This window comes from Lutjanus erythropterus, chromosome 22 (assembly GCF_056507025.1).
Source record: "Lutjanus erythropterus isolate fLutEry1 chromosome 22, fLutEry1.hap2, whole genome shotgun sequence".
NCBI lineage: Eukaryota > Metazoa > Chordata > Actinopteri > Lutjaniformes > Lutjanidae > Lutjanus > Lutjanus erythropterus.
In genome coordinates, this window is record NC_139338.1 from 16,039,120 (window position 1) to 16,060,360 (window position 21,241).

At 40.9% G+C, this 21,241-nt stretch overlaps 3 protein-coding genes across 3 annotated transcripts; 2 read left to right on the top strand and 1 right to left on the bottom strand.

Moving 5' to 3' along the window:
* The first annotated feature begins 46 nt into the window (after positions 1-46).
* On the top strand, positions 47-7,490 carry LOC146306770 (uncharacterized). Its single transcript, XM_084710648.1, has 12 exons — positions 47-488; positions 1,208-1,399; positions 1,725-2,108; positions 2,496-2,849; positions 2,934-3,314; positions 3,431-3,633; positions 3,758-3,877; positions 4,970-5,062; positions 5,183-5,293; positions 5,548-5,671; positions 5,851-6,111; positions 6,220-7,490. The coding sequence occupies exons 1-12, from the start codon at positions 125-127 to the stop codon at positions 7,065-7,067; spliced, it is 3,435 nt and encodes a 1,144-aa protein (XP_084566774.1). The 5' UTR covers positions 47-124; the 3' UTR covers positions 7,068-7,490.
* Positions 7,491-8,289: 799 nt separating this feature from the next.
* On the bottom strand, positions 8,290-13,707 carry LOC146306771 (high-affinity choline transporter 1-like). The gene is made up of 9 exons (XM_084710651.1): positions 13,574-13,707; positions 12,214-12,406; positions 11,883-11,996; positions 11,335-11,490; positions 11,042-11,190; positions 10,703-10,846; positions 10,436-10,589; positions 10,065-10,282; positions 8,290-9,294 (listed from the first exon to the last, which is right to left on the bottom strand). Exons 2-9 carry the CDS (start codon positions 12,395-12,397, stop codon positions 8,752-8,754), a joined length of 1,662 nt encoding a protein of 553 aa, XP_084566777.1. The 5' UTR covers positions 12,398-12,406; positions 13,574-13,707; the 3' UTR covers positions 8,290-8,751.
* LOC146306772 (uncharacterized) lies at positions 13,602-20,403 on the top strand. Its single transcript, XM_084710644.1, has 6 exons — positions 13,602-13,850; positions 14,104-14,300; positions 14,517-15,613; positions 17,048-17,792; positions 17,919-18,658; positions 19,137-20,403. The coding sequence occupies exons 1-6, from the start codon at positions 13,602-13,604 to the stop codon at positions 20,306-20,308; spliced, it is 4,200 nt and encodes a 1,399-aa protein (XP_084566770.1). The 3' UTR covers positions 20,309-20,403.
* Positions 20,404-21,241: the final 838 nt, after the last annotated feature.

Here is a 21,241-nt window from a genome sequence, read left to right on the forward strand (position 1 = left end):
CAAATAATGTGACGTCTATCCAGCGACAAGAGGAAGGAGCGCCATTTTGAAAAAAAAAAACACACTCACCAGCCACCTCTCTTGTTAGTTCTTGGTTTTAAAGAAGAAAAAGAAAGAAAACAACATGGAGCCACAGTCGCACTGGTCTCATGAGGAAACTCAGAAGCTTCTTGCAGTGTGGTCAGAAGAAAAAATACAGCGTGACCTGGGGGAATCATTAAGAAATGAAAGAGTATACAGAGAAGTGTCAGGTAGGCTTGCTGCCATGGGGATGAATCGCTCTGCCAAACAGTGCAGGGGTAAGATAAAGAAGCTCAAACTAGAATACAGGAAAATAAAACACAGTGACATAAGTGGAGACAAAGGAAAGACCTTCAGGTGGTACGATGCCATGGATACTATCATGAGTGAAAGACCAGCTACAGCAGACCACACAGAACATTCAGCCACCATGAAATCTGAATTCCTCATCTCAGACATGGACACAGGTGAGTTGTCATTGTCGTTCTGATACACAATATACATGTATATATAAGCAACCAAAAAGTCATCTTGGTTAATGTTTCGCCTGCGTTTCTTTAGTAGAATATGCTGCAAAAACATTTCTGTCAAACAGTTGCAGTTATTTGCATTTACATAAGGTCATTGGTAGGGAAACACAAACAGCATAAAACAGACTAAATACAAATGCAAAATACAGTAAACTTATTACAATGTACAATAAGTAACGACGTACAAGTAATGCACAAGTAAAAAGGTAATCAACAAAACCATTGTTGCAACTAGTCTGCTCTAAATGTGGGGGTCAAGTAGGGATGCACAACTAATTTTAATTGAATTGAAGTACAGTATCCATCCTGATCTACAAATCTTGCTCTTGTTTGTTTGGTACAAACCGAAAGAAATGTCACATTGTCGCAATTCAAGCAATTTTAAGTTAAAGTGAAAATTGTAGTGCAAAAAATTACTATTCCCACTAATCATACTGTTCGTATGTTTGATGTTATTGTGTGCGTTTAAATTGGTGTGCTTTAGACAGTAGTTAATCTAATGTAGAGCCAATTTAAAGAAGAGAAGTAAAACCATTTAAAAGAAAAAAATAAGGATATAATGAAATTAAATAGTAAATAAAACCAACAGTTGATCAATAAAAATATACAGAAATATAAAATTGAGACTAATTCATTAAGTTATATTTCTCTTGTAGATTCACCAACTTCGATGGATATTCCTGGAAGTTGCACCAGCACCTTCAAACCCTGCCCTACATCTGCCCCAATAACTTTCACCACAGAGAACCTGGAAGACCCAGATTTCTACTCTATTCAAGTAGAAGATGTTGACGGTCCATCAACAAGTAACGCAGTCATGTCCACTGCAGTGCAAACCTCAGTCAAAGGCAAGTAATCACTAAGCTAAAGGGATTTAACGTTATGATAAGAAATACTTATAGTAATATTTTGGACTAAACATGATGGGACAGAAGGATGTGACTTAAGCAACAATCTCTCAAAAGCACCTAAATAAAGTTTTTAAGATAGATGCACTGTGAACAAAGCTAGGTTCTTTAGTTAGAAGCTAAACGTTATGCAGAAGTGTCCTAAGCTGCAAAATATCATTTTAACTTCCAAGTTATCTCCATAAATTAAATGCATTGCCTTCTAAAAATGCACTTAGTTTATCTACGTTAACGAGTTGCTGAATATAACGTACTTCTTTTCCAGATACGCCCCTGTGCTGTTGGTCAAACGGAGAGGTCCAAGCATTGTTGACACTTTGGGCGAATCCCGCAGTTCAAGAAGAGCTTCTCCTCAACGTTAGGAATAATCAAGTTTACGCTCGCCTCAGTGCCAAACTGGCATCACTTGGATTCAACAAAGCGCCACAGAAGTGCAGGGAGAAAATCAAAAAGCTGAAGCAGGAATACAAGAGAATCAAAAAGGGCGGAAGCAGCAGCACCCGTACAAGTGTATGGTTTGCCATCATGGATGATGTCCTCAGTTCCAAGGCTGCAGCAGCAAGACGTCCAGAAACAACAGAGTCCTACCTCACAGAGCCCTCGCTGCTCAGTCAGTCACAGTCTGTCCTGGATGTGGACATTGATGATGGTGAGTAGAAAATAAACCTGGTAAACAGTTGTCACCATCTGAAGATTATTTTCCTTTTGCTTACATTTTTTTGTTTTTAATTTATGCAATTTCAAATGAGCTACAGCAGGTGTTGCTAGAGAACACATCAGTTCCTCCTCTGGAGAGGGAAGTTAATGGGCAGACAATACAGAGCAGGAACAGTTTCCTTCTCTGTATGAAAGGAAGGAATTTAAAAATAAATTGCATTAGTATTATTATTACATGTTGCAGTGAGTATTGACCTGGTAGAGACCATCATTAAACTCAAAGTCGGCACTAAATGGCATAATTTTATATCATTTATGTATATTTTTCTATTTAACTTCCTTTGTTCTGTTTTGCTTTTTTTTTTTTGTACTTTCACAGATGAAATCTTGTGGTTGCCCGATGAAGTTCAAGTGCTGTTGACCCTCTGGGCACAACCAAACATCCAGAACCAGCTTCTCACCACAGCAACAAACCGTCAAGTCTTCAAGTACCTCAGCAATGAACTCGCGTTGGTGGGCTTTAACAAGACACCTCATCAGTGCAGTCTTAAAGTGAACAATCTTAAAGAAGAGTACAGGACGATCAAGGAGATGGAACCGCACGGGGAAATCAATAGCAGCTGGTTTGCTATTTTGGACAGTGTCCTCAGCCCTGCTGGAGAGATTTCTATAGAAGTGGATTCATCTGAAGTGCTGACACAACCTAAATTGCCAGAAGATGAGTGTGTTAAAGGTATGTTGTTTCGAAAGCTCGCGACAAAATCTACATATTTGAGACCTGTTACTGTGTTTAACGAGGTGACACTGCTTTCAACAGATGCGCCGCGGGCTGTTTGGACACCAGACGAAGTCAAAGTGCTGCTCACCCGCTGGGCAGAGGAGAGCGTCCAGGAGCAGCTCAGGTCGACTCAGAGAAACGAGAGAGTGTTTGCTCAGCTGAGCTCCGAGCTCGCCACTCAGGGCTTCGATAAGACCACCAGCCAGTGCCGATCAAAGATAAAACTGCTGAAACGAAAATACAAAAGGATTAAGGAACAAAAAGACAGTAAAAAGCAAAAAAGCAGATGGTTTGCCATTATGGATAAAGTCTTTAGTTGTCGTAAGCCAGAAGTTGAGACCGAACCAGCGGCTGAAGTCTTGGAGTCAGACCCTGTGTCTCTCCAAACATCACACCAAGACCTCTCTGAAATAGACTCAGGTAAAATAAACAGTTGGGGTGCATCTATATTATGTAAAAATACATTTATATGCGAGTTATATCTTCTGTGTAATTTTAAATGATCTTATGTAATACTTTCTTTATCCCATTTGCAGGTTGCCGTTTGTCCATCTCCTCTTTGTGTCTCCTTGTTCCAACACTGCGTCTGATGTGTGCCTTCGCTTGGCAAGTGATTCAGTGTTGTAACGTGGCCCATTACGGAAAGGTGGAGGAGCTGGTGAGGTTGGTGACAGAACTGGTTCCAGACCTGCTGACACCCCGAGAGGAAGTGCAACTCCTGCTCAGACTGAGGGCAAGGGTAAGAAGCATTAAAGCATTGTAATTGTTCTTAATATCCTAATCTTTTTTCTTGATTTACCTTTACAAGATTTCCATTCAGAACTAAATAATACGACAGTAACAATATATAATTGTCTGTTCAGATGGTGTTGGAATTGTGTCGTGGTGAGACCACAGCCAACCTGCTGAATATCCAGCCGCACCTGAACATCATTCAGAACCTCATGATGGGCTCCACCTGTGATCAACATGTAAGTCTGCGGGTGAATACTTACTTTGGTGTGTTTATGAGCTTGTAAGTCACAATGAAACAACATGGACACTACAAAGGTTAGAGTAGGGTTATTGTTGTAGCGTCTGGGTGATTGGTGGGCTGAGACAAGCGTCCCACTGAGGGTTCATGTTGCTCCCCAAGCATGCTGAAATAGTTTGAAACTTTATTTACAACTGATTTTGTCCCAAACCTGTTGCTGCATGAGCTCATTCTTGAAAACCACCAAAACATTGCTTCAGAGTTAAAGTTAATAAATAACTCTAACTAATCTAGCTCACTGCACATAGACGGCAACTCCAACTGAATACTATATTACGAATTACACAAGAGCGAGAAATGTCTGACACACACTGAGCTGATCCTCTGTTGTCCCTCTTAGAAACAGAAGGGAAAGGTTGCTGAACCATGCGAGGCCAAAAGCAGACCCTTTAAAGTAGCATTCCTCTTTTAACCTCTTTAGTCATTTGAGACATCATCAAGGATGTCCTCTATGGATTTCTACCTCAATTTGCCCAAGGCAATGATATTCTCCCCTCTAATGCTCAGGATGAGCTTCATGTTGTTTGGTCTTTATGACTGCACTTAATAGCAGCTCTTTGATTTTTGTTCTCCCCTGGTTCCTTTATTCCCATAGGATTTCAGTCCAAGGCAGAATTTGCCTTGATGTTTAATTGATGTGCATCTGCTTTTCAGTGGAAGGAAGACACATTATTATGAAGCTATTTCAGCGTTTTAGGATTGTGCAACTTTGACCTCAATTTCATTTCCTGTGTTACCGAATGTTCCAGTCTATATTTCTTTTATTCTAATTTAGATGCTAAAGTGGCACCATGCTTCCACACAAACCACAGCCCGTTTCCCCCTGCTGTAACAGACAAGGACCAGCTGCTCTGCGTCTCTTAACCTCATTATATTTTATTGATTTAGTTTGCTGGTTTGACAGCTACTAACAATTATTTCACCCAAACATTTTAACATATAAATGGCATCTCCTCTTACTTGGAATAAATGTATCTTGTTTATTGGTCAAAGGGTCCCTGAATCATGAATCAGCATGTTTGCTTTGAACACCACTTAACAGGACCTGGAGGAATTGGAAAATTCAAAGTCAAACTTCGTGGAGGTTGTTCAGATCCTGCTCGAGGACACGGAGGAGAGAAAGATGTTTTTCAAGGTCAGACAAAGACGATACATCTATGCATAGATACATTTAAATAAAAATTCAGCTGATGCAGTGTACATAGGACTTCTAGCTGTCACTAGGTATGTGATGTTTCACCTTCTTCTTCCTCAGGAGGTCTTTCCCATCCATTATGGCCAACAGTATGAAGCTACATTGCACTTATTAGCATGGAAATTCATCTCTAGAGTGGATAATCTTTTGCCTGTGCCAGATATTAAACAGGTACTATATATTTTTAAATAATAAACATAATGTCCTTGTTTAAATATGGCTTCTTGTATATCAACACCATGCAAATTGAAATGTTTAAAAATGAAGCATGCCATAATTTCTTAGTATATTTTGCTATTAATTTTTAACCAGGAATATACTGAATACATAATTTATGTTTTGATCACACTTTTGCACAAAAGGCTTTGCTTAAAGTAACGCCTTTACAGTACATGTTCATGGTGTGTTTTTCATACACTTTATAGACTGCACGTTGGCTCGGTACTGCCCCTTCTGTCATGGAAGAATGTGGACAACTGGTTTTGGAACCAGAACAGCTGAAGTCGCTTCTGCATTTCCACCAGCAACAGTCAGGAAACACAAACAAATGTAAGTCGCCTTCTACAGTGTTTATTTACCCAGTTCAGAAGTGGCTGCATTTTAAACACTGAAATTTGACTAAAAACATTTTTGTTGTTTACACAGCTACACCCAATACAAAACAACTGAATCACGATAATACATCTTCTCTGTTAAAAATGTAGACTTTGTTTTGTTTTTCCTCGCAGGCTGCTCTCAAACTCAGAGTATGTTTCTGCCAAGGCTGTCTCTTCCTGCCAAAGCAAACTGGAAGCAACTGGCTTCAGAGCAATGGGAAGTGTCTACAGACGATGAAGATGGAGGACAGTTCTATGATAGTGAGGATGAGGAGTCTGTTGAGGAAAACCAAACTGGTGTTGAACTGACTGTGGACAACTGCAGTGAAGGAGATGAAGACCTGAAGTTGAAAGATGAACAAAACGATGACCTGACCGGTGCAAACTGCTCGAGTACGGCAGCATCCAGTTTTAGACAATATTGAAATTAATTGTATTAAAAAGTTAAATTTTGATAGCATTCACTTAAACTGAGTCTCCTCATCATCTTGTCTCTTTCAGATTTTAACAGTCATATGCAATCAAGACTGCAGACCTGCTCTTTGTGTCCCTACACTGACAGCCATGTGTCAGGTCTTCTGCAGCACATCAGAAAGGTGCATCTGATCCAGGAACCCAGCCAACTTTCGTCTGAGAGGGATAACGTCTTTCAGAAAGCGGACACTCAAATGTGCTCTCTTGAAATGAGGAGCACCACAATCATCTGCAAGTATTGCGCAATGGTCTTCAAAGATGAGTCAGCCCTGAACAGCCACATAAAAACACACACGCTGCCATTCCAGTGTGACAAGTGTGAGAAGACGTACGCTTCCAGGGAGTCCCTGATTGTGCACCGCCGGATTCACACAGGAGAGACGCCCTATTTGTGTTCGCACTGCGGCCGGGGCTTCAGGTCTTCAAACATCCTCGGTTCACACGTTCGCATACACACAGGAGACCGTCGCTATAAATGTCACATTTGTGGGAAAACTTCGATCCAGCACTTGGCAAGGCACATGCGGATGCACAGAGGGGAAAAGAACTACCTGTGTACAGAATGTGGGAAAGCTTTTCTCTCCTCTGGAGAGTTGAGGCTTCACATGAGGTATCACACAGGCGAGCGGCCATACACATGCAAACACTGTGGGAGAGGTTTCGTAGCAAAGTGCCATTTGACAGTTCACATGCGGCAACACACAGGAGAGAGTCCTTACAGGTGTTCAGTGTGTCCGAAATCCTTTCCCACTTTGAGGGCGCAGAAAATACACATGAGGATCCATGCGAACAAAAAGTCTTTCCAGTGTTTAAAGTGCGGTAAAATCTTTCGGCAAGAAGAGACTTTTAATATGCATGTTCAAACGCACAAATGAAAGTGGTAGCTGATGTTTGAATACCAGAAGTGTAAAATAACTGTGCCATCTTGGTTTAAACAGTGTAACTTGCAGTTGCAGCCAAGAAGTCAGTTTTTTTTAAAGTATATTCCCATGTTATTTTCAAGCCAGTATTGACTGATATTATCAGCCCTTTTTAATGTATCAGAAGGCTCTAGTAATTATTTTTATAGATTGTATGTTGGACCTTGTTAAAGGGAGATTATGAAGTGGAGTTATGTGATGCTCATCGATAGGGAGTGTATTACCTACAATAGATGCTGGTCGAGGGTCAGCGAGATGTATTTTAGCTGCCTAAAAAAATCTGTATCAGTTAAAGTATGCCATTTAGAATATTTTCACCAGATCATTTTGCCTTTAGACAGCCTTTACTGATGCAAAACTGCTGTTACAGAAGCCAAATATCTCCACAAGCATAATTAGTCATTTTTCCTCGTAGAACATGGGAGTTGCTTGTCTACTGCTGCCTCAATCTGTTATTTTGTTTGTCATTGTGTGTCTTTGGTGTTTTAAAAGAGTAGTGTGGATTCCCTGAGTCACACAATAACACAAACAAAAGAACAGATAGCCGTAGACCTGAAAGTGTTCTGGTTTTACAGTTTGTTCAACTGATGATGTATTACTGCAGGTAATACACTGACTATCATAAGTACTTCATACAACCCCACTTCAGATCATTCAAACTATCCCTTTAATATAAGATACAGTTTCTGCATAAAATGACGAGCTTAGCCATTATTTTCTGAAAACTATGCAAAGCTACCATTCCAAAAACATGGCAGTGTAGTGTACAGATAATCTTAAAAGTTTGTGTGAGCCACACATGTTCTGAAAGAAGTCGTTGTTTATTACTAACTAAAAGTATTTGTTTTCAGATAAGCAGAAAATCAAATAAAAATTGTAAAAAACAATCTTTTGGCAAAAGATTTTTCAAATAAATTGTGGTGACACCTGCAAGCCAGTTCAGGAAGTCAACTCGAGCTGCACCGTCAATCACACGTGACATGCCTCACACTCTGTAGTGTCTTCTGGCTGTTCTTTCAGCCCCTTCACCAACCAGCGTCCACCTGCAGACTCAGACGGTTCAAGATATTTGTTCGTCACTCCTCAATATCTCTATGTAAACATAATCTGTGGGAAGTGGTGAGGTCAGGTCCCTCATGTTAAAAGTGCATTGCTGTATCACTTCAGTGTCCCTTGCAGTACACAATATGCAATGCCATGCCTTGCCCATGAAGAAAATAATACATACAAAGAAATACACACACATTATGAAGTCAGTATCATTTATATTAATTGGTGTGGGTTCGGTTTATATAAATACAATTATTTGCTGCAACTAAAAGATTATTTTCATTATTGAAAAGTAGAAAATTTTTACATTTAAGGAGATGGAACCAGCAAATGTTTGACATTTTTGCTTGAAAAGTCAATTAATTATCAAAATAGTTGGCAGCCAGTTTTCATTTGATCTACTAACTAATGATTAAACATTGCAGTGCTAAAAACAAGTATTATTACATTTTGTCATGAAAGGAATGTTAAACATTAACACTTAATCACAGAGCAATGATCTCCTCTGACATTATTACAGCTCCCAAATGACCCTCAAAGAAATCCGCAATCTTCACACACATGTTGTATTAAAGTGTTTCGAGAAATCTCAACATTCTTCTTCTTCCTCATGGCTTCCCTGGAAGGAGAAGTTAGACTGTTTTTTATTCAGTTCGTCCTTTTCCTCCGCATCTGTTCGGACTGGTGCCATGTAATGTGTGTTTTTGTCTGTTTCAGCATCACTTATTCCTCTCTCAGACAGCCACACAGCAAAGCGTGATACTAGTAGAATAGACCCGATGGTCATGAGCATGATGGCAGTACGAAACGGTAACAAGTGATATCGGCGACCGTCCTCCTGTATCTTATCCCATGGCAGGGGCAGCACTTCAGGAAGGCCTATCAAGGGTTCCCCAACCAGAACTCTAAGCAGTATTGCCAACACAAAGCCAGAACAGGCCCCATAGTGGTTCACCCACTTAGATAAGTAGAAGACGCATATCACCTGGGGGGTCATCATTGAATACAAGACATCCGCACTGACGATCCAGAACAGGTGAATGGACCTTGTTGTCATGGCCAGACCTGCTGCTATCAGTCCGCACAGGAAGACCGAAACTTTAACCACAACAATAATCGCTTTTTCTGATGCCTGCAAGAGAAGAAATGACCATATGAAGCCATAAAGTTACTTTTATTTTTAAAAATGTGGATTACAGTGTTGATTTATGAGGTTTTAAAATAAATGTGAGAGACTTAACCTTAAAAATAAAATAAAAATAAGGACCACTTAAGTGTTTTGTAAGTTTTAGCCTACAAATTTGCATACATTAAATGCTCATTTTTAAGCATATCATAGTTTTACACTTTTTAATGTATTTTCTTGCCTTCCATTTATTTAACTACTGGTGAGCTCTTTATTGACTGTTTTTTATAATTAGAATTTTGCAGGGAAAGGTGATCTTACAAAACATGTCACACACAAACATAACCATGGATGTAAACATCAAACTCTCTTGTTAGCGCTGGTACACAGCCACCAGGTGGTAATTCTGTTTTTTTTTTTTTTTTAAATTAATGGATTAGTCGTTTAGTCAGTGGAACATCAGACAATACTTAATCATGGCAATCAGCTGTCCAAGGCAACATTTTCAAATTACTTGTGATGATGATTTAAAAAGAAACGGGTAGAAGCAGTAAATTCTTGCTCTGGAGAAACTAGACTTCTTCACAAATGTTTGACATTTTCAGCGCTTTGTTCTAATTAGCAAACATTTGCTAAACTAAGATGGTGAACATGACACACGATATGTGCTTAACAGCATGTTTGCCTTGTCAGTGTCAGCATGTTAGCTTCCCAACAGCAAGCGAACAGTTAACATTCAGCTCAAAGCAGCTAAGTCTGGTCACGTTATGTGTTACCTTTTTGTAGATGACATTCTTGAAGACGTTTCGGCCCAGTTGGGAGGCGGCAGACAGAAGTGCAGAGTCAACTGATGACATCACGGATGCAGCAAGTGCTCCCATGCCAACCAACGAGACGTAGAAAGGGCAGAGATGCTGAAGGGCAATTGGCAAGATCATACCAGCTTTGCCCTGTTCGTACGGACTGGGAGAACCAAAGGAGGTCTGGTTCCAATCTGGCAGACATAAGCACAAGTCACACGGTTATATATGAGTAGGACTTGTTGAGAGATTACTGTCAACATCAGTTTCAATAGTTGATGGTTTCCTCTACTTATAGTACTACATAAATGCTGGAAAGACAATGAAATATAGTTCAGTCTGTGTACTTGTAGATGCCGCTGCTGCCCCAATGAGAAGTGATGGGATGCCAAGGATTGGGCATAATATTGCCCCAGCATAGCAGGTCATTTTAGCTTGGGCATCAGTGGCTGTAGACAGTACTCTCTGGTAGAAAGCCTGGTAACACATCCCTCCAATCGCCTTAAAGAGGAATAAAGACAGGAGTTCAGGGATTGCAACAGAGTTAATGTTGAAATTTTGCCTTTTTACTGATGAGGAGATTTTAGTAATTGGGGATGTTAGAGGTCCATTACCAGTAGCAGTAAGTCATCTAACCAGCGACCTGTATCCTCCAGCTCCAGCTTGCCGATCCATGGCTCCTGGTGCAGCTTGGATAGTGCAGCAACAGTGAAGTTTGCAGAGGTGGGGCTTGTCAGGATAAAGGGCACACAAAACCACTGGAAATAAGGAGTAAAACAGGAGTTTAAAAAAATACAATAGCACTCAGAACACTGGCCACTGTTTCATGTTATTACAGTTTGGACTAAAGTGTACAAACCAACAGACAGATAAGTATTGCTTCTCCTTGAGCCACATCGCCAGGCTAAAAATCATGCATGTTTTGATTTTTTCTGTAAATGTAATGTGTGTACCAAGCCGAGAAGCATTAGACAAAGTTGGATGACATCCGTATAGGCCACAGAATACAGTCCTCCCATTAATGTGTACAAGATTGCCACAGCAGCCGAGATGCCCACAGCCAGCCAGGAGGAGATGTCCATCACCACACTAACTGTCCCTCCTGTAACCACAAACATACATCAGCGTGAGGCATGCGTGACTTTCTAACATCTCAAATTCAGTTGCTGAAGCAACAAACTAAAATTGATGCTATGTAATTTTTGCAAAGAGTATGATACTAGTGCTGCTGCTAAATCTGACTTACCCAGTGCACCAAGAATACATGCTATCCAAAAGATATCACCTAGAAGAGCAGGAATAAAAAGAACCGCAGCTACAGTGTTGCCATATTTCTCCTGAAATGGGTCCATGAGGGTGACATAGTTCTTCGATCGAATGGGTTTGACAAAGAAGAGTGCACCTGAAGCCACACAAACGGAAACAATTTTAAATTCAAACATTTGTTTGATTTTGAAGGAGTTTTCAATGTGTCCCAAGTTATAAACACACCCTTCAAAATATGCTTTGAATGATGAACAGACAACAAATTACCAGTAAAACGCCTCATTTATAGTGATTACATGATACTGTCCTTCAGTTTTCACTAGTAAATGATCAGAATAATGAAAAACAGTTGAATTACAGTAGTTTGGTAAAAGAATTAAAAGACAATCTGACAAAATATTAGGTATTAATATCATCTCTGTATAGATAGACAGTGCTTGCCTGTGTATTTTTGCAAAATGATTAAGAAGCAGTATAACTTTCTCTTTGTATCTCCATGTTGCAGCAGCTGTATTTGGCCTCACTCACCTAAAATTAGGTTTAGGGCAAAGGCAATGGGTCCAGTGGCCCACACCAGCCCTTTTGTTGGATCGTAGACCACTTCAGCACAACCCAAAATATAGCCTCCTCCCACCCAAGTGGCTGCAAAACATTAGCATACATACAGGCAGTCAGAAAGAAAATGAATGAAAGCAGGTCCACTTATTGTAAATTGAAGGAATTAATTGCATTCAAATTGCATTTGAGGCTACTGATTTCGAAATAGATGTTCTATTATGAACATTTAAGGCCACACATTTTGATTATGGTCATCTTGATCATCATGTTATTGTTATTATTATCATTATTATTATTCTACCTGTCATGGTAAAGATGCTGACCCAGATGCTTAGGTCTCTCCCTCCAACCATTGCAACTTCACTGCGGTTTCCGGTGCATTTCTTCTCCTCACGTTTGGACTTCCTGGATGCCCAGATACCTGTGCCCAGAACGATCATGTAAAACACTCCTATGGATATGAGGCCTGCCCAATTTATCGCCATCCTTAGTGTCTGTGGGGAAAGGACAAACAAAAGACAGACAGACAGTTCATAAATCCCTATTCAGCAAATGCTGTAAAAAATTGGTTGCATTCACTTCAGTTGTTTGCGAGATTGTGCAACGTTATTTCGCTGTGAACATACATTGCTCCGAAACCTGTATGTGCCTTTCAGCATTAATGGGGCCTTCACAGATGTGACAGTGTGTAGATGTGTAGTAATATCTTTTATACAATCATTTTGGTTTTTAATTCCATGTCGCCTGAGGGATCAAAGGTCAATCAAGGTGGTTTTTGGCCCCACCCCTTACATGCAGAGATATTATGGATTAATAGCTGGTGAAATCGCTAAATTCCTTGAAATTGTGTGTTGAGAAACGAAGACTGTTGAACTGTTTTCCCACAGTTTTTTTTTAGAAAGTTGCGAACCTCACCCCATCCTTGTGAATGACTGAGCATTCCACAACTTCCACAGTCTTTTGTTGCCCCTCTCCAAACTTTTTGTAATGTGTTTCAGGCAGGTACTATTGCAGGTATCCTAGTAACCACTACCGACCTGTAACTGGACCTCCAACAACATTAAGTATCAGCAGAGACAGAGCTCTGTTAGTGACTGCTTTACGGATCAGGTTCTGCCCTGTTGTAAACATACACTGTTGGCAGCGCTTCATTGTACACCGTGAAGACGAAACATCGCTGCCTTGTTACACGCAATCTGTCGGAATTTTGATCTCTGTTAACCTGACGGGTGACTAAAGCGGACAATAGACACACTAGGGAACTACTGGGTGCATTCCTCAGTGAGCCGCAGTGTAATGGTAAGAAAGGACACAGATGTGACTGTTGGAAAAAGGACATGGAACGAAAACGTTCAGTCAGCAAAATAATGTTCAATACCACATGCTTGATGTGGTTCAAATGGATTTCATGGATGATTTACGATGCCGATGGGAAAGTTTTTTTAGTGCATGGAATCTCCATTTTCCTCAGTCTGTCATATTTTGTCAGAACCAATGCCTATACATTTTGTTATAATTAAGACATTAAATTACATTCTGGAGGTCTAATTTTTGTTTCAGATGAACACCAATGCTTTTAGCATTTAAATTCTTTGCCAAGATAGAAAAAGATAAAAGATGGAAGTGAAAAACCAGAGTGAAATAGTGCAATTAAGGGTTACCTCAAATTCAGTCTTCTAGTAACAGGACATGGACGACTTCCCCTTCAAGCAATCTGGTCCATTTGGTCAAAAGATCACCCCGTCGTGTAAAACCCTGGACTTCTTCCTCAAGCTGTTGCTGCTGCTGGAGAGTGTGAAGAACAATCAAAGTTTAAAATTACATTGTCACATAAGGAAAGAAGCTGTTGGGTTTCCTAACTTCACGTCAGAGGCAGGATCCCCTTTCTTTTTTAAGCAACCCACCCCTGCAACCCTGGGACACATACAACACTACCAGGTGAGCTGAGCATTGCTGGAACATAATAAAAGACAAATATTTGGGCAGATATGTCTTTACAGTGATGCTATGAGCTTCAATATGATAATACATTCATTTTACATGCTAAATCTAACATGGAAAACCTCACAGACAGTGAGGAGCAAAAACACAGTCTGGTACTAGACTATATGTCAACATGCACACAGACAAACAAGCATACACAAGAAGAACAATTAAATTTAAACAATATCAACTTTACTTTTCCTCCCAGCTCTCCCTGGCTGATGGTGACAGCACTCTGCCCCACTGGATGGAGTTAAGGCAAGAGACCAGAAGTCTAACTGGCCTGGCTCTGACTGAGGATTGTGGGATATACCGCCTTAAAGTGTCTTTTTTTGGAGAGCAGTGTGCTGAATATTTTTATCTGCATATCCTAAACCAAACAGTGACTTACAAGAATTCTGCAAGGTAAGAGAATGGAAGTGCAGCCATTTTGTCTTTATATATATACACACACAATTATATTGTTTATATACTGTATATATACAGTATATATATATATATATATATATATATATATATATATATATATATATATATATATATATTGTTTGTATACTGTATATATGCTTGTTCTTTAAAATTAATAAAAATCTGATTTTGTTTGATCTCTGTGTCTATTAGGAATACTTTGTCCTGCTCTGAGGGGGCGATGACCACCTGGGCAAGCCTTCTACTTCAGTTGAACCCTGCGACTCTTGATGCCAGCCAGCGTGTCCGTTTGGTCAGCACCATGGCTGACTACCTGCGCCTGCCACTGGGCTCTGTCTACCTGTTTTCAATGAGAAAATCCTTCATACAACAACAAGAGAAACTCAGGGTTTGTAAGCAAGGCGGGCTTGCAGAGAAAGTTTCTAGTGGGAACAAGAAACAAGACGTTGCTCAGCTTCTGTGGTGTGTCGGCTGTTATGGAGAGAAACAACAGTCTGATTTAGCAAAACTACTGGAACACAGTGTGACGGCAGGAGGGTTGGCGCAGTTGCTGGGAGCTCATGTTGTGGGATGGAGGGTGCTTTGTGCATCTCGAGAGGTCCAACGTAAAGTGAAGAGAGACTTGCCAAGGCTAAAATTTACACCTACTCCTGATATTATTGTTCCACTGCCAACTCAGATCCATCCAGGTCCAACTGAAGAGGCCTCTGTCAAAAAACAGTTTTTACTTCAGCCCTCTGGCATGCATGCAGTCAAGCTCAAGTGTACTTCTAAAGGGAACAAATTTACACCACTGAGGTATCACTCTTCCCTTTTCTCTATCAAGCAGACAACTTCATACCCATACAGCAAGGGTGTTAGTACTCTCCTGGAGCGAGAAGTATTTACTGGCAAAGTGATTTCGACAACTTCTTACACATCAATCAGCGTTGAACTTGATAAACGAGTATCACAAGTCATATCTGATACATCACTAAGTATTTCTGAGTTTCATTTGCCCTTTTCGCTGGAACAAATATCAACAGTCATGACTTTTCCTGGGGATTCTTCAGCTGACGCCGCTCCTTCATTGTTACCATCATCCCCGCTGCACAGTATTTACCCCTCACTGCAGCTGACCCCAGCCTCTTGCAGTGCCACTTCCACGCTGACACATGAGGCGGTCGACAGAAAATCGCTCGCCACTCGTCTGACCCTCCGACCCCACTCGGAGGAAACCCCCCTCCGGTCTGGTGCTTACAGAGGCAGCCACACTGACTCAGAAAGCCCTCCCACAGTGAGCTCACTGGGTAAGTCTGCTGCTGTTGACTTCTATGTGACTATATGGGATTGTTCTGGGTGTTTAGTCATTCAAGTCATATGTTGAAATGACTTGACCCTGTTTGAAAGGGAGCCCACAGCTGAATGGAGCTGAATGAATAGAAGAACATATGGGCTAATGTAGTGATGGAAACATGAGAAGCATGAATGACATGGAAAACAAATGACTGTGTTAGAGTTGTATGTTATGTTCAGGGTCACATGAAGAATCTGAGTCAAGTAGATGAAAACACCTGCGTTAACTTTTATGTTATATACACTCACAGAGGAAACACCCTGCAAACACTACACATTTAAGTTGCTATAGTGAACATGTTACTTACAGTGAACAGATACTCACACACCAGAGAATAATTGCATTCAGTTGTTATCATGTATTTGGTCATCTGATGTATTGAAGTTCAGTATTCACTCTCTTTTAGCTCTGTTTTGGTCTCCACCAACTCTTTAGAGAAATATGTCACTGTGAGCTCACCTGCGAGTGATGTAATGGAGGCTCTGTCAACTATTTATTATACAGTCTATGCTCTTTAGCAGCTAAATGCTCCATTGTGATTACCTGCCGGTCACTAACTTTGTGTATTGCCATCTTCCCATATATAGCAATAGCAATAGCATTTTATAACAACAACAATGATATATTTAAAGTCCATAGTTTGAGCGTACGTACCTCACACAGGTTACTAAGGGTGCAAAACTCCTCAAACCCTGGCTAGCTTCCTCTCTAATGAGTGCATCACTCTTTAATGGATGCTCCTTTGTCAAACCAAACTGGGCAGTGATGCACTGAACAAGGTAAAACAAGCATTCACAGAACAATGTGTATTAAAAATCATATTATGTGTAAACAAAACAATTATAGTGACAGTCTGCAAATTTTAACATACCGTGCTGATCCATGCAGAGACTCCTTTGAGGTGAGTGAGAAAACTGGCCTGACGTGTTTTTCAGTTTCAGTTTTTATGTGGGTGGTTTTTTATGTTTTATACGCATTAATTACTGACTACAATTGACTGACAGTTCAGCTGCCACTTACATGTAAGGTGCCTTCATTCTGATCTACAATTTGTTTGCTTTTTTGCATTTTGTCAGTAAATAATTGGCACCAACAACAACAACAAGTCCAGTCATGAATGTGCACGAAAAATACTGGACCGATGAGTCCAGTAGTATGCAAGTTTAGCAGCAGACAAGCTCCAGAACCGTTTGTCACACACACAAGCAAGTCATTTCATGTCATTACAGGTTGTTATCATGGACCACTTTTGGGTGAAGTAAAACATATAACAGCTTTATTAGCCAAGTATGTGTACTAATACAAGGGACTCCTGTTTTGCTGTTCATGGGACTCATATTTTTCATATTTTTCCATTGTACTGAATTGTTCATTTTCTTTCTCATAGGTCACATCGGCTATAACCAGGGGGCTATTACAGACCACCACACTGCCAAACCAACACTCCATAACCTCCCATCTGTTTCTCATCCACCTCTAACAGAGAATTATAATGATGTTCTGCTACTGAACTCCAGATTAAAGACAATACAGTCACCACCACCATCAAACAGAATACCATCAACTCAGCACTTTCCAGATGTGTCACCAACCTCATATTTTATGACACAGCAATTACCAATAACTCAGCACTCTGATACAATCCAACATCTGTCCTCTGTTCTGAATCAGGATGTAATGGCCCGGCTAAATGATACAACTCAGGATGTGTCATCGACCACATTGGCGGGTCAGCTGACACTGTCTGGACAAACTGAATTGGAGTCTTCGCTGTCTGTGGGCTTGTTGGAGCCCTCAGTGACAATGTTTACACCAGCTTTACCTTCAGAGCTTGGCTTTTTTAGTGGACAGTTTGAGACACCCAGTTCCATAAATTCAGTATTTATTGTCGAGTCTCTTGAGGCATCATTATCTACTATTTCACCATTACAAACACTACCTTATACTGACGTCTCCTCTTTGCAAAAGAATCTTGAAGGCCCAGTATTATGTTTTGATCAAAATCCAGCAACGCTGACACTGAAATCAGATGTTTTATTGACGTCCCTACAACCAGCATACCCATTTTCTGCTCTTCAAATGAGCCATTCTTTAACTACAACCCATCATATAATTTCTGTCCCATTATCTATGTTCAAAGACCAACCATCTGAAGAACAGCCAGCTGTCAAGTCATCTTATGAGAGTATGCAATCCATGCCATCATTGCAACAAACACTCCCCACACTTTTGCTTGTGGAGTCTCCACAAGTAGACAGATTTTCCTACACACCCTTAGTTACTGGAATAACAACAAGTATGCTGACTACATTTGCACCAATTTCAAGTGCAACTTATCCAACTCCTGTTTCAATAATTGAGGGCTTTGAACTCATGTCTGGGGATCATTTTGGTTCAACTGCTCCCTCTGCTGTCCAGTATTCAGATACTACACCCTTCACTCAACAAATCCACAGCCTTGACCCGTCACTCCCATTATGTGGCCAGTCTGTGGCACAGGGCCATGTTCATTTAAGCAGTTGCACCCTTAAAATCAAAAGTACCTACCTTGAGAGCACAGTGGAGCACGTTCTGGATGTTTTGACAAGTTATTCACAAGATGAGAAGCACTGGACTGTTTTTCAATCACAGTTTTTAACGTTTGATTCAAATGGACAACTCTTTTCAACCCAGACGTCAAACCCAACAATGCATCTGTCTGCTACTACAGAAATAAACCACCTAACAGCTACTCCACAGATGGACATTTCTCTAGAAGACAGTGGCTTTTCAGTAATCACATCATCCCTCAGTATAGAGAATTCCTTGTTAATCCGCCAAACAGGCAGCAGTGGGCTGATCGCAAAAGGACGTCCCACGCAGCAGATTCTGAGCACATCTCTGAGTCCATTTTATGAGACGTCAACCACATTATTAACATTATTACAGGCTGCAGGACTTTCCTCGTATAGAAGACAGACCTCAGTCCAGCCAACACCATCTTCAGCTTCTATCACAAGTAAGTAGCATCAAGGGAACCATTACCACTGAGCAAGGAGCTGTCTGTAAATAGTGAAACTGGTTGTAGTAGGAAAATGTTTTGCAACGTGTGCATGTGTGTGCACGCAACATTAGGGTTACAATTTTTATTTTTTACTAATTATTAACTTGCCAATTATTTACACAATTGATCATCTTTCTATAAAATTTCAGAAAACAGTCCTTTGTATTATCTTTTTTGTTTTTGTTGTAAAATTTTGTCTTGATTTTACAGTATACAGATTCCTCTATTGTACTGCTGTTTTTTTTTTTTGGCTGTGGTGCAGCTTTATTTCCACCATTGCGGACGGAGTTCTGTCTTTGATATTTGTCTGTTTGTTTCATCTTGTTTTGCATGTTTACCTTGTGCTAAATGAAGTTAAATATAGTCGCATTTCCATAAGTTTATTCAATATTTCTGTCTAATAATTTAAACATCATTTTATTTTGTATTCCAGGCTCTATGAACCTCCCACCCAGAGTGTTGCAGTCTATTCCAGTGCTGACGGCCACTGTTGGCTTCCCCTTCCGCTACTCAATCCCACCTGAAACTTTTCTAGACCCAGAAGATGGTGAGGCCGACACTCTTTCTCTAGAGATCAGGTTGATTGATGGGCTTCCCATCAGCTTTGGTACCTGGCTGTCACTGGACGGTCTGGAGCTTCATGGCGTTCCTCTGGAGGTGGACCTGCTGTTTGCTCCTCGGCACCTCCTCCTGGCTGCCTGGGACAGACAGGGCCTGAGCACCTGGCTGCCTCTGACCCTGGATCTTCGTCGTAGCCCTGTTGACCCCTGCCACGTTTTCACCCTGACAGCTCAACTCAGTCTTCACTCCATCCTCCGTCACCGGCGCAGGGTGGAACTCCTACTGAGAAAGCTGTCTCGCTTCTTTAACAGCTCCAGCAGCCGTCACCTCTCTGTTGTCTCCATGAGGCCTGGGTCCACTGTGGTGTCCTGGTACAACGCCAGCTTGTGCAGGATGGGGAATAACAGAGTTAGACGATGCAACATTGATCGAATACAGAGCATGTGGTTGGCAATGAGATCTGAAGATGGCTCAGTCAACCCTGCGTTTAGACAGTCAATGCTTCCAGAGTTCCCGATCACTAAAGTCGGACCTGTGAGCTACAGACAAGACTGTTTCCCCACAACTTCCACCCCTTCTGTCCACACTGCCCTGATTCCAAGTTTAGGCACCAACATTTCCCTCAATCCCACCTCTAATACCTGCATCTCTGCATCTCCAGCTATCAATGCTACCTCGCAACAGATGAACCGCTATGAATGGATGGCTGGTGTCCTCACAGCCCTCCTCGTTGTCTGTCTCCTAATCCTGATCGTCCTCCTCGCTGCCACAGTTCTCCATTTCTGCAAAGGTGCAAGGTCAAGAACAGTCGCCATTTGGCCGTCAGGCAGGGTGATCTCTGTTCAAAGCAGCAGGGATCTCCTGAGAGCCATAAGACCACGGAGGCCTCCACTATTCCAACCTGAACTGCCTCCACCGCCGCTGAGACTGTGGATCAGCCTTTCACAAGGTGATGAGGAGCCATCACCATGGGAGCAAGGAAGGAAAAGTCTTGACCAGGCTCTACAGCCACGTCATCCACATTATGACTTTTCAAATATCTAACAACAAACTACAGAAAAAGTGATTTGTAAAGTGTAACAGTAAAACCTCACTGATAGTTTTACAGCAGAAAATGTGAAATCAAATTCATGACGATTCAAGTGCATTTAAAATTACCAACATGCATGTACATAATTCCCCTTAGCATCCTGCTTGTGATTTAGTTCAGTTTTACAAAGTCCCAACTCTTTTCACTCTGCCCTCTGATAACAATTGAGCAAGCTTGGTTCATTGGTCAACGTTCTCCTCGTTTCCTGTACTTAAATATACCATGTGCTGGGCTTGTCTATGTAGATAAGAAAATGGAATTTTAAAGATACATGTTGCTGGGAGACCTGAAAAAGCGACACAAGCCACATCTTAAAATCAGCTATTGTAAGCAAAAGGTTAGCTAGCTAGCTCATCTGGATCATTTTGCTAACATTAGCGACTGAGGTACCATGTTTGCTCAACTGCTAGAGTGCTGCAGGAGTGAGTCCTAAAACCCAGAAAGAAGTTAGCATGATAGCATCTCCCGTTCCCTCATCTTGAAATCTGCAGGTTTTCTGAATTGGCTTTTGGTTAGACGCCTGAAATAAGGTCTGTGGTTAATGCAAGCTTCAAAGATTTTCACATTTTGTTCTACACAAGAAACATAAGTAAATACAGCACTCGCTTTTAAGTATCTTAAAAAAGGTGACTGCTACCAAGTGGTTAAATGAGACTACAGAGGTTGTGGCGGGCATTAACCATCATCACACCAACACTTCATGGTGATGATGCTGAAGTCATGTGACCGTGGTTTGTTTAGAGTTACCAAAACAGCTGAGAGAAATAAAAATGTGCTGCAGTGGATTCTGCATAATGTCAATATTTTGTATAATTCAAAATTTCATGGATACATCATACAGTTTGTATGCACATAAACACTCTTAACTGTGAAGAGTACTAGTACAA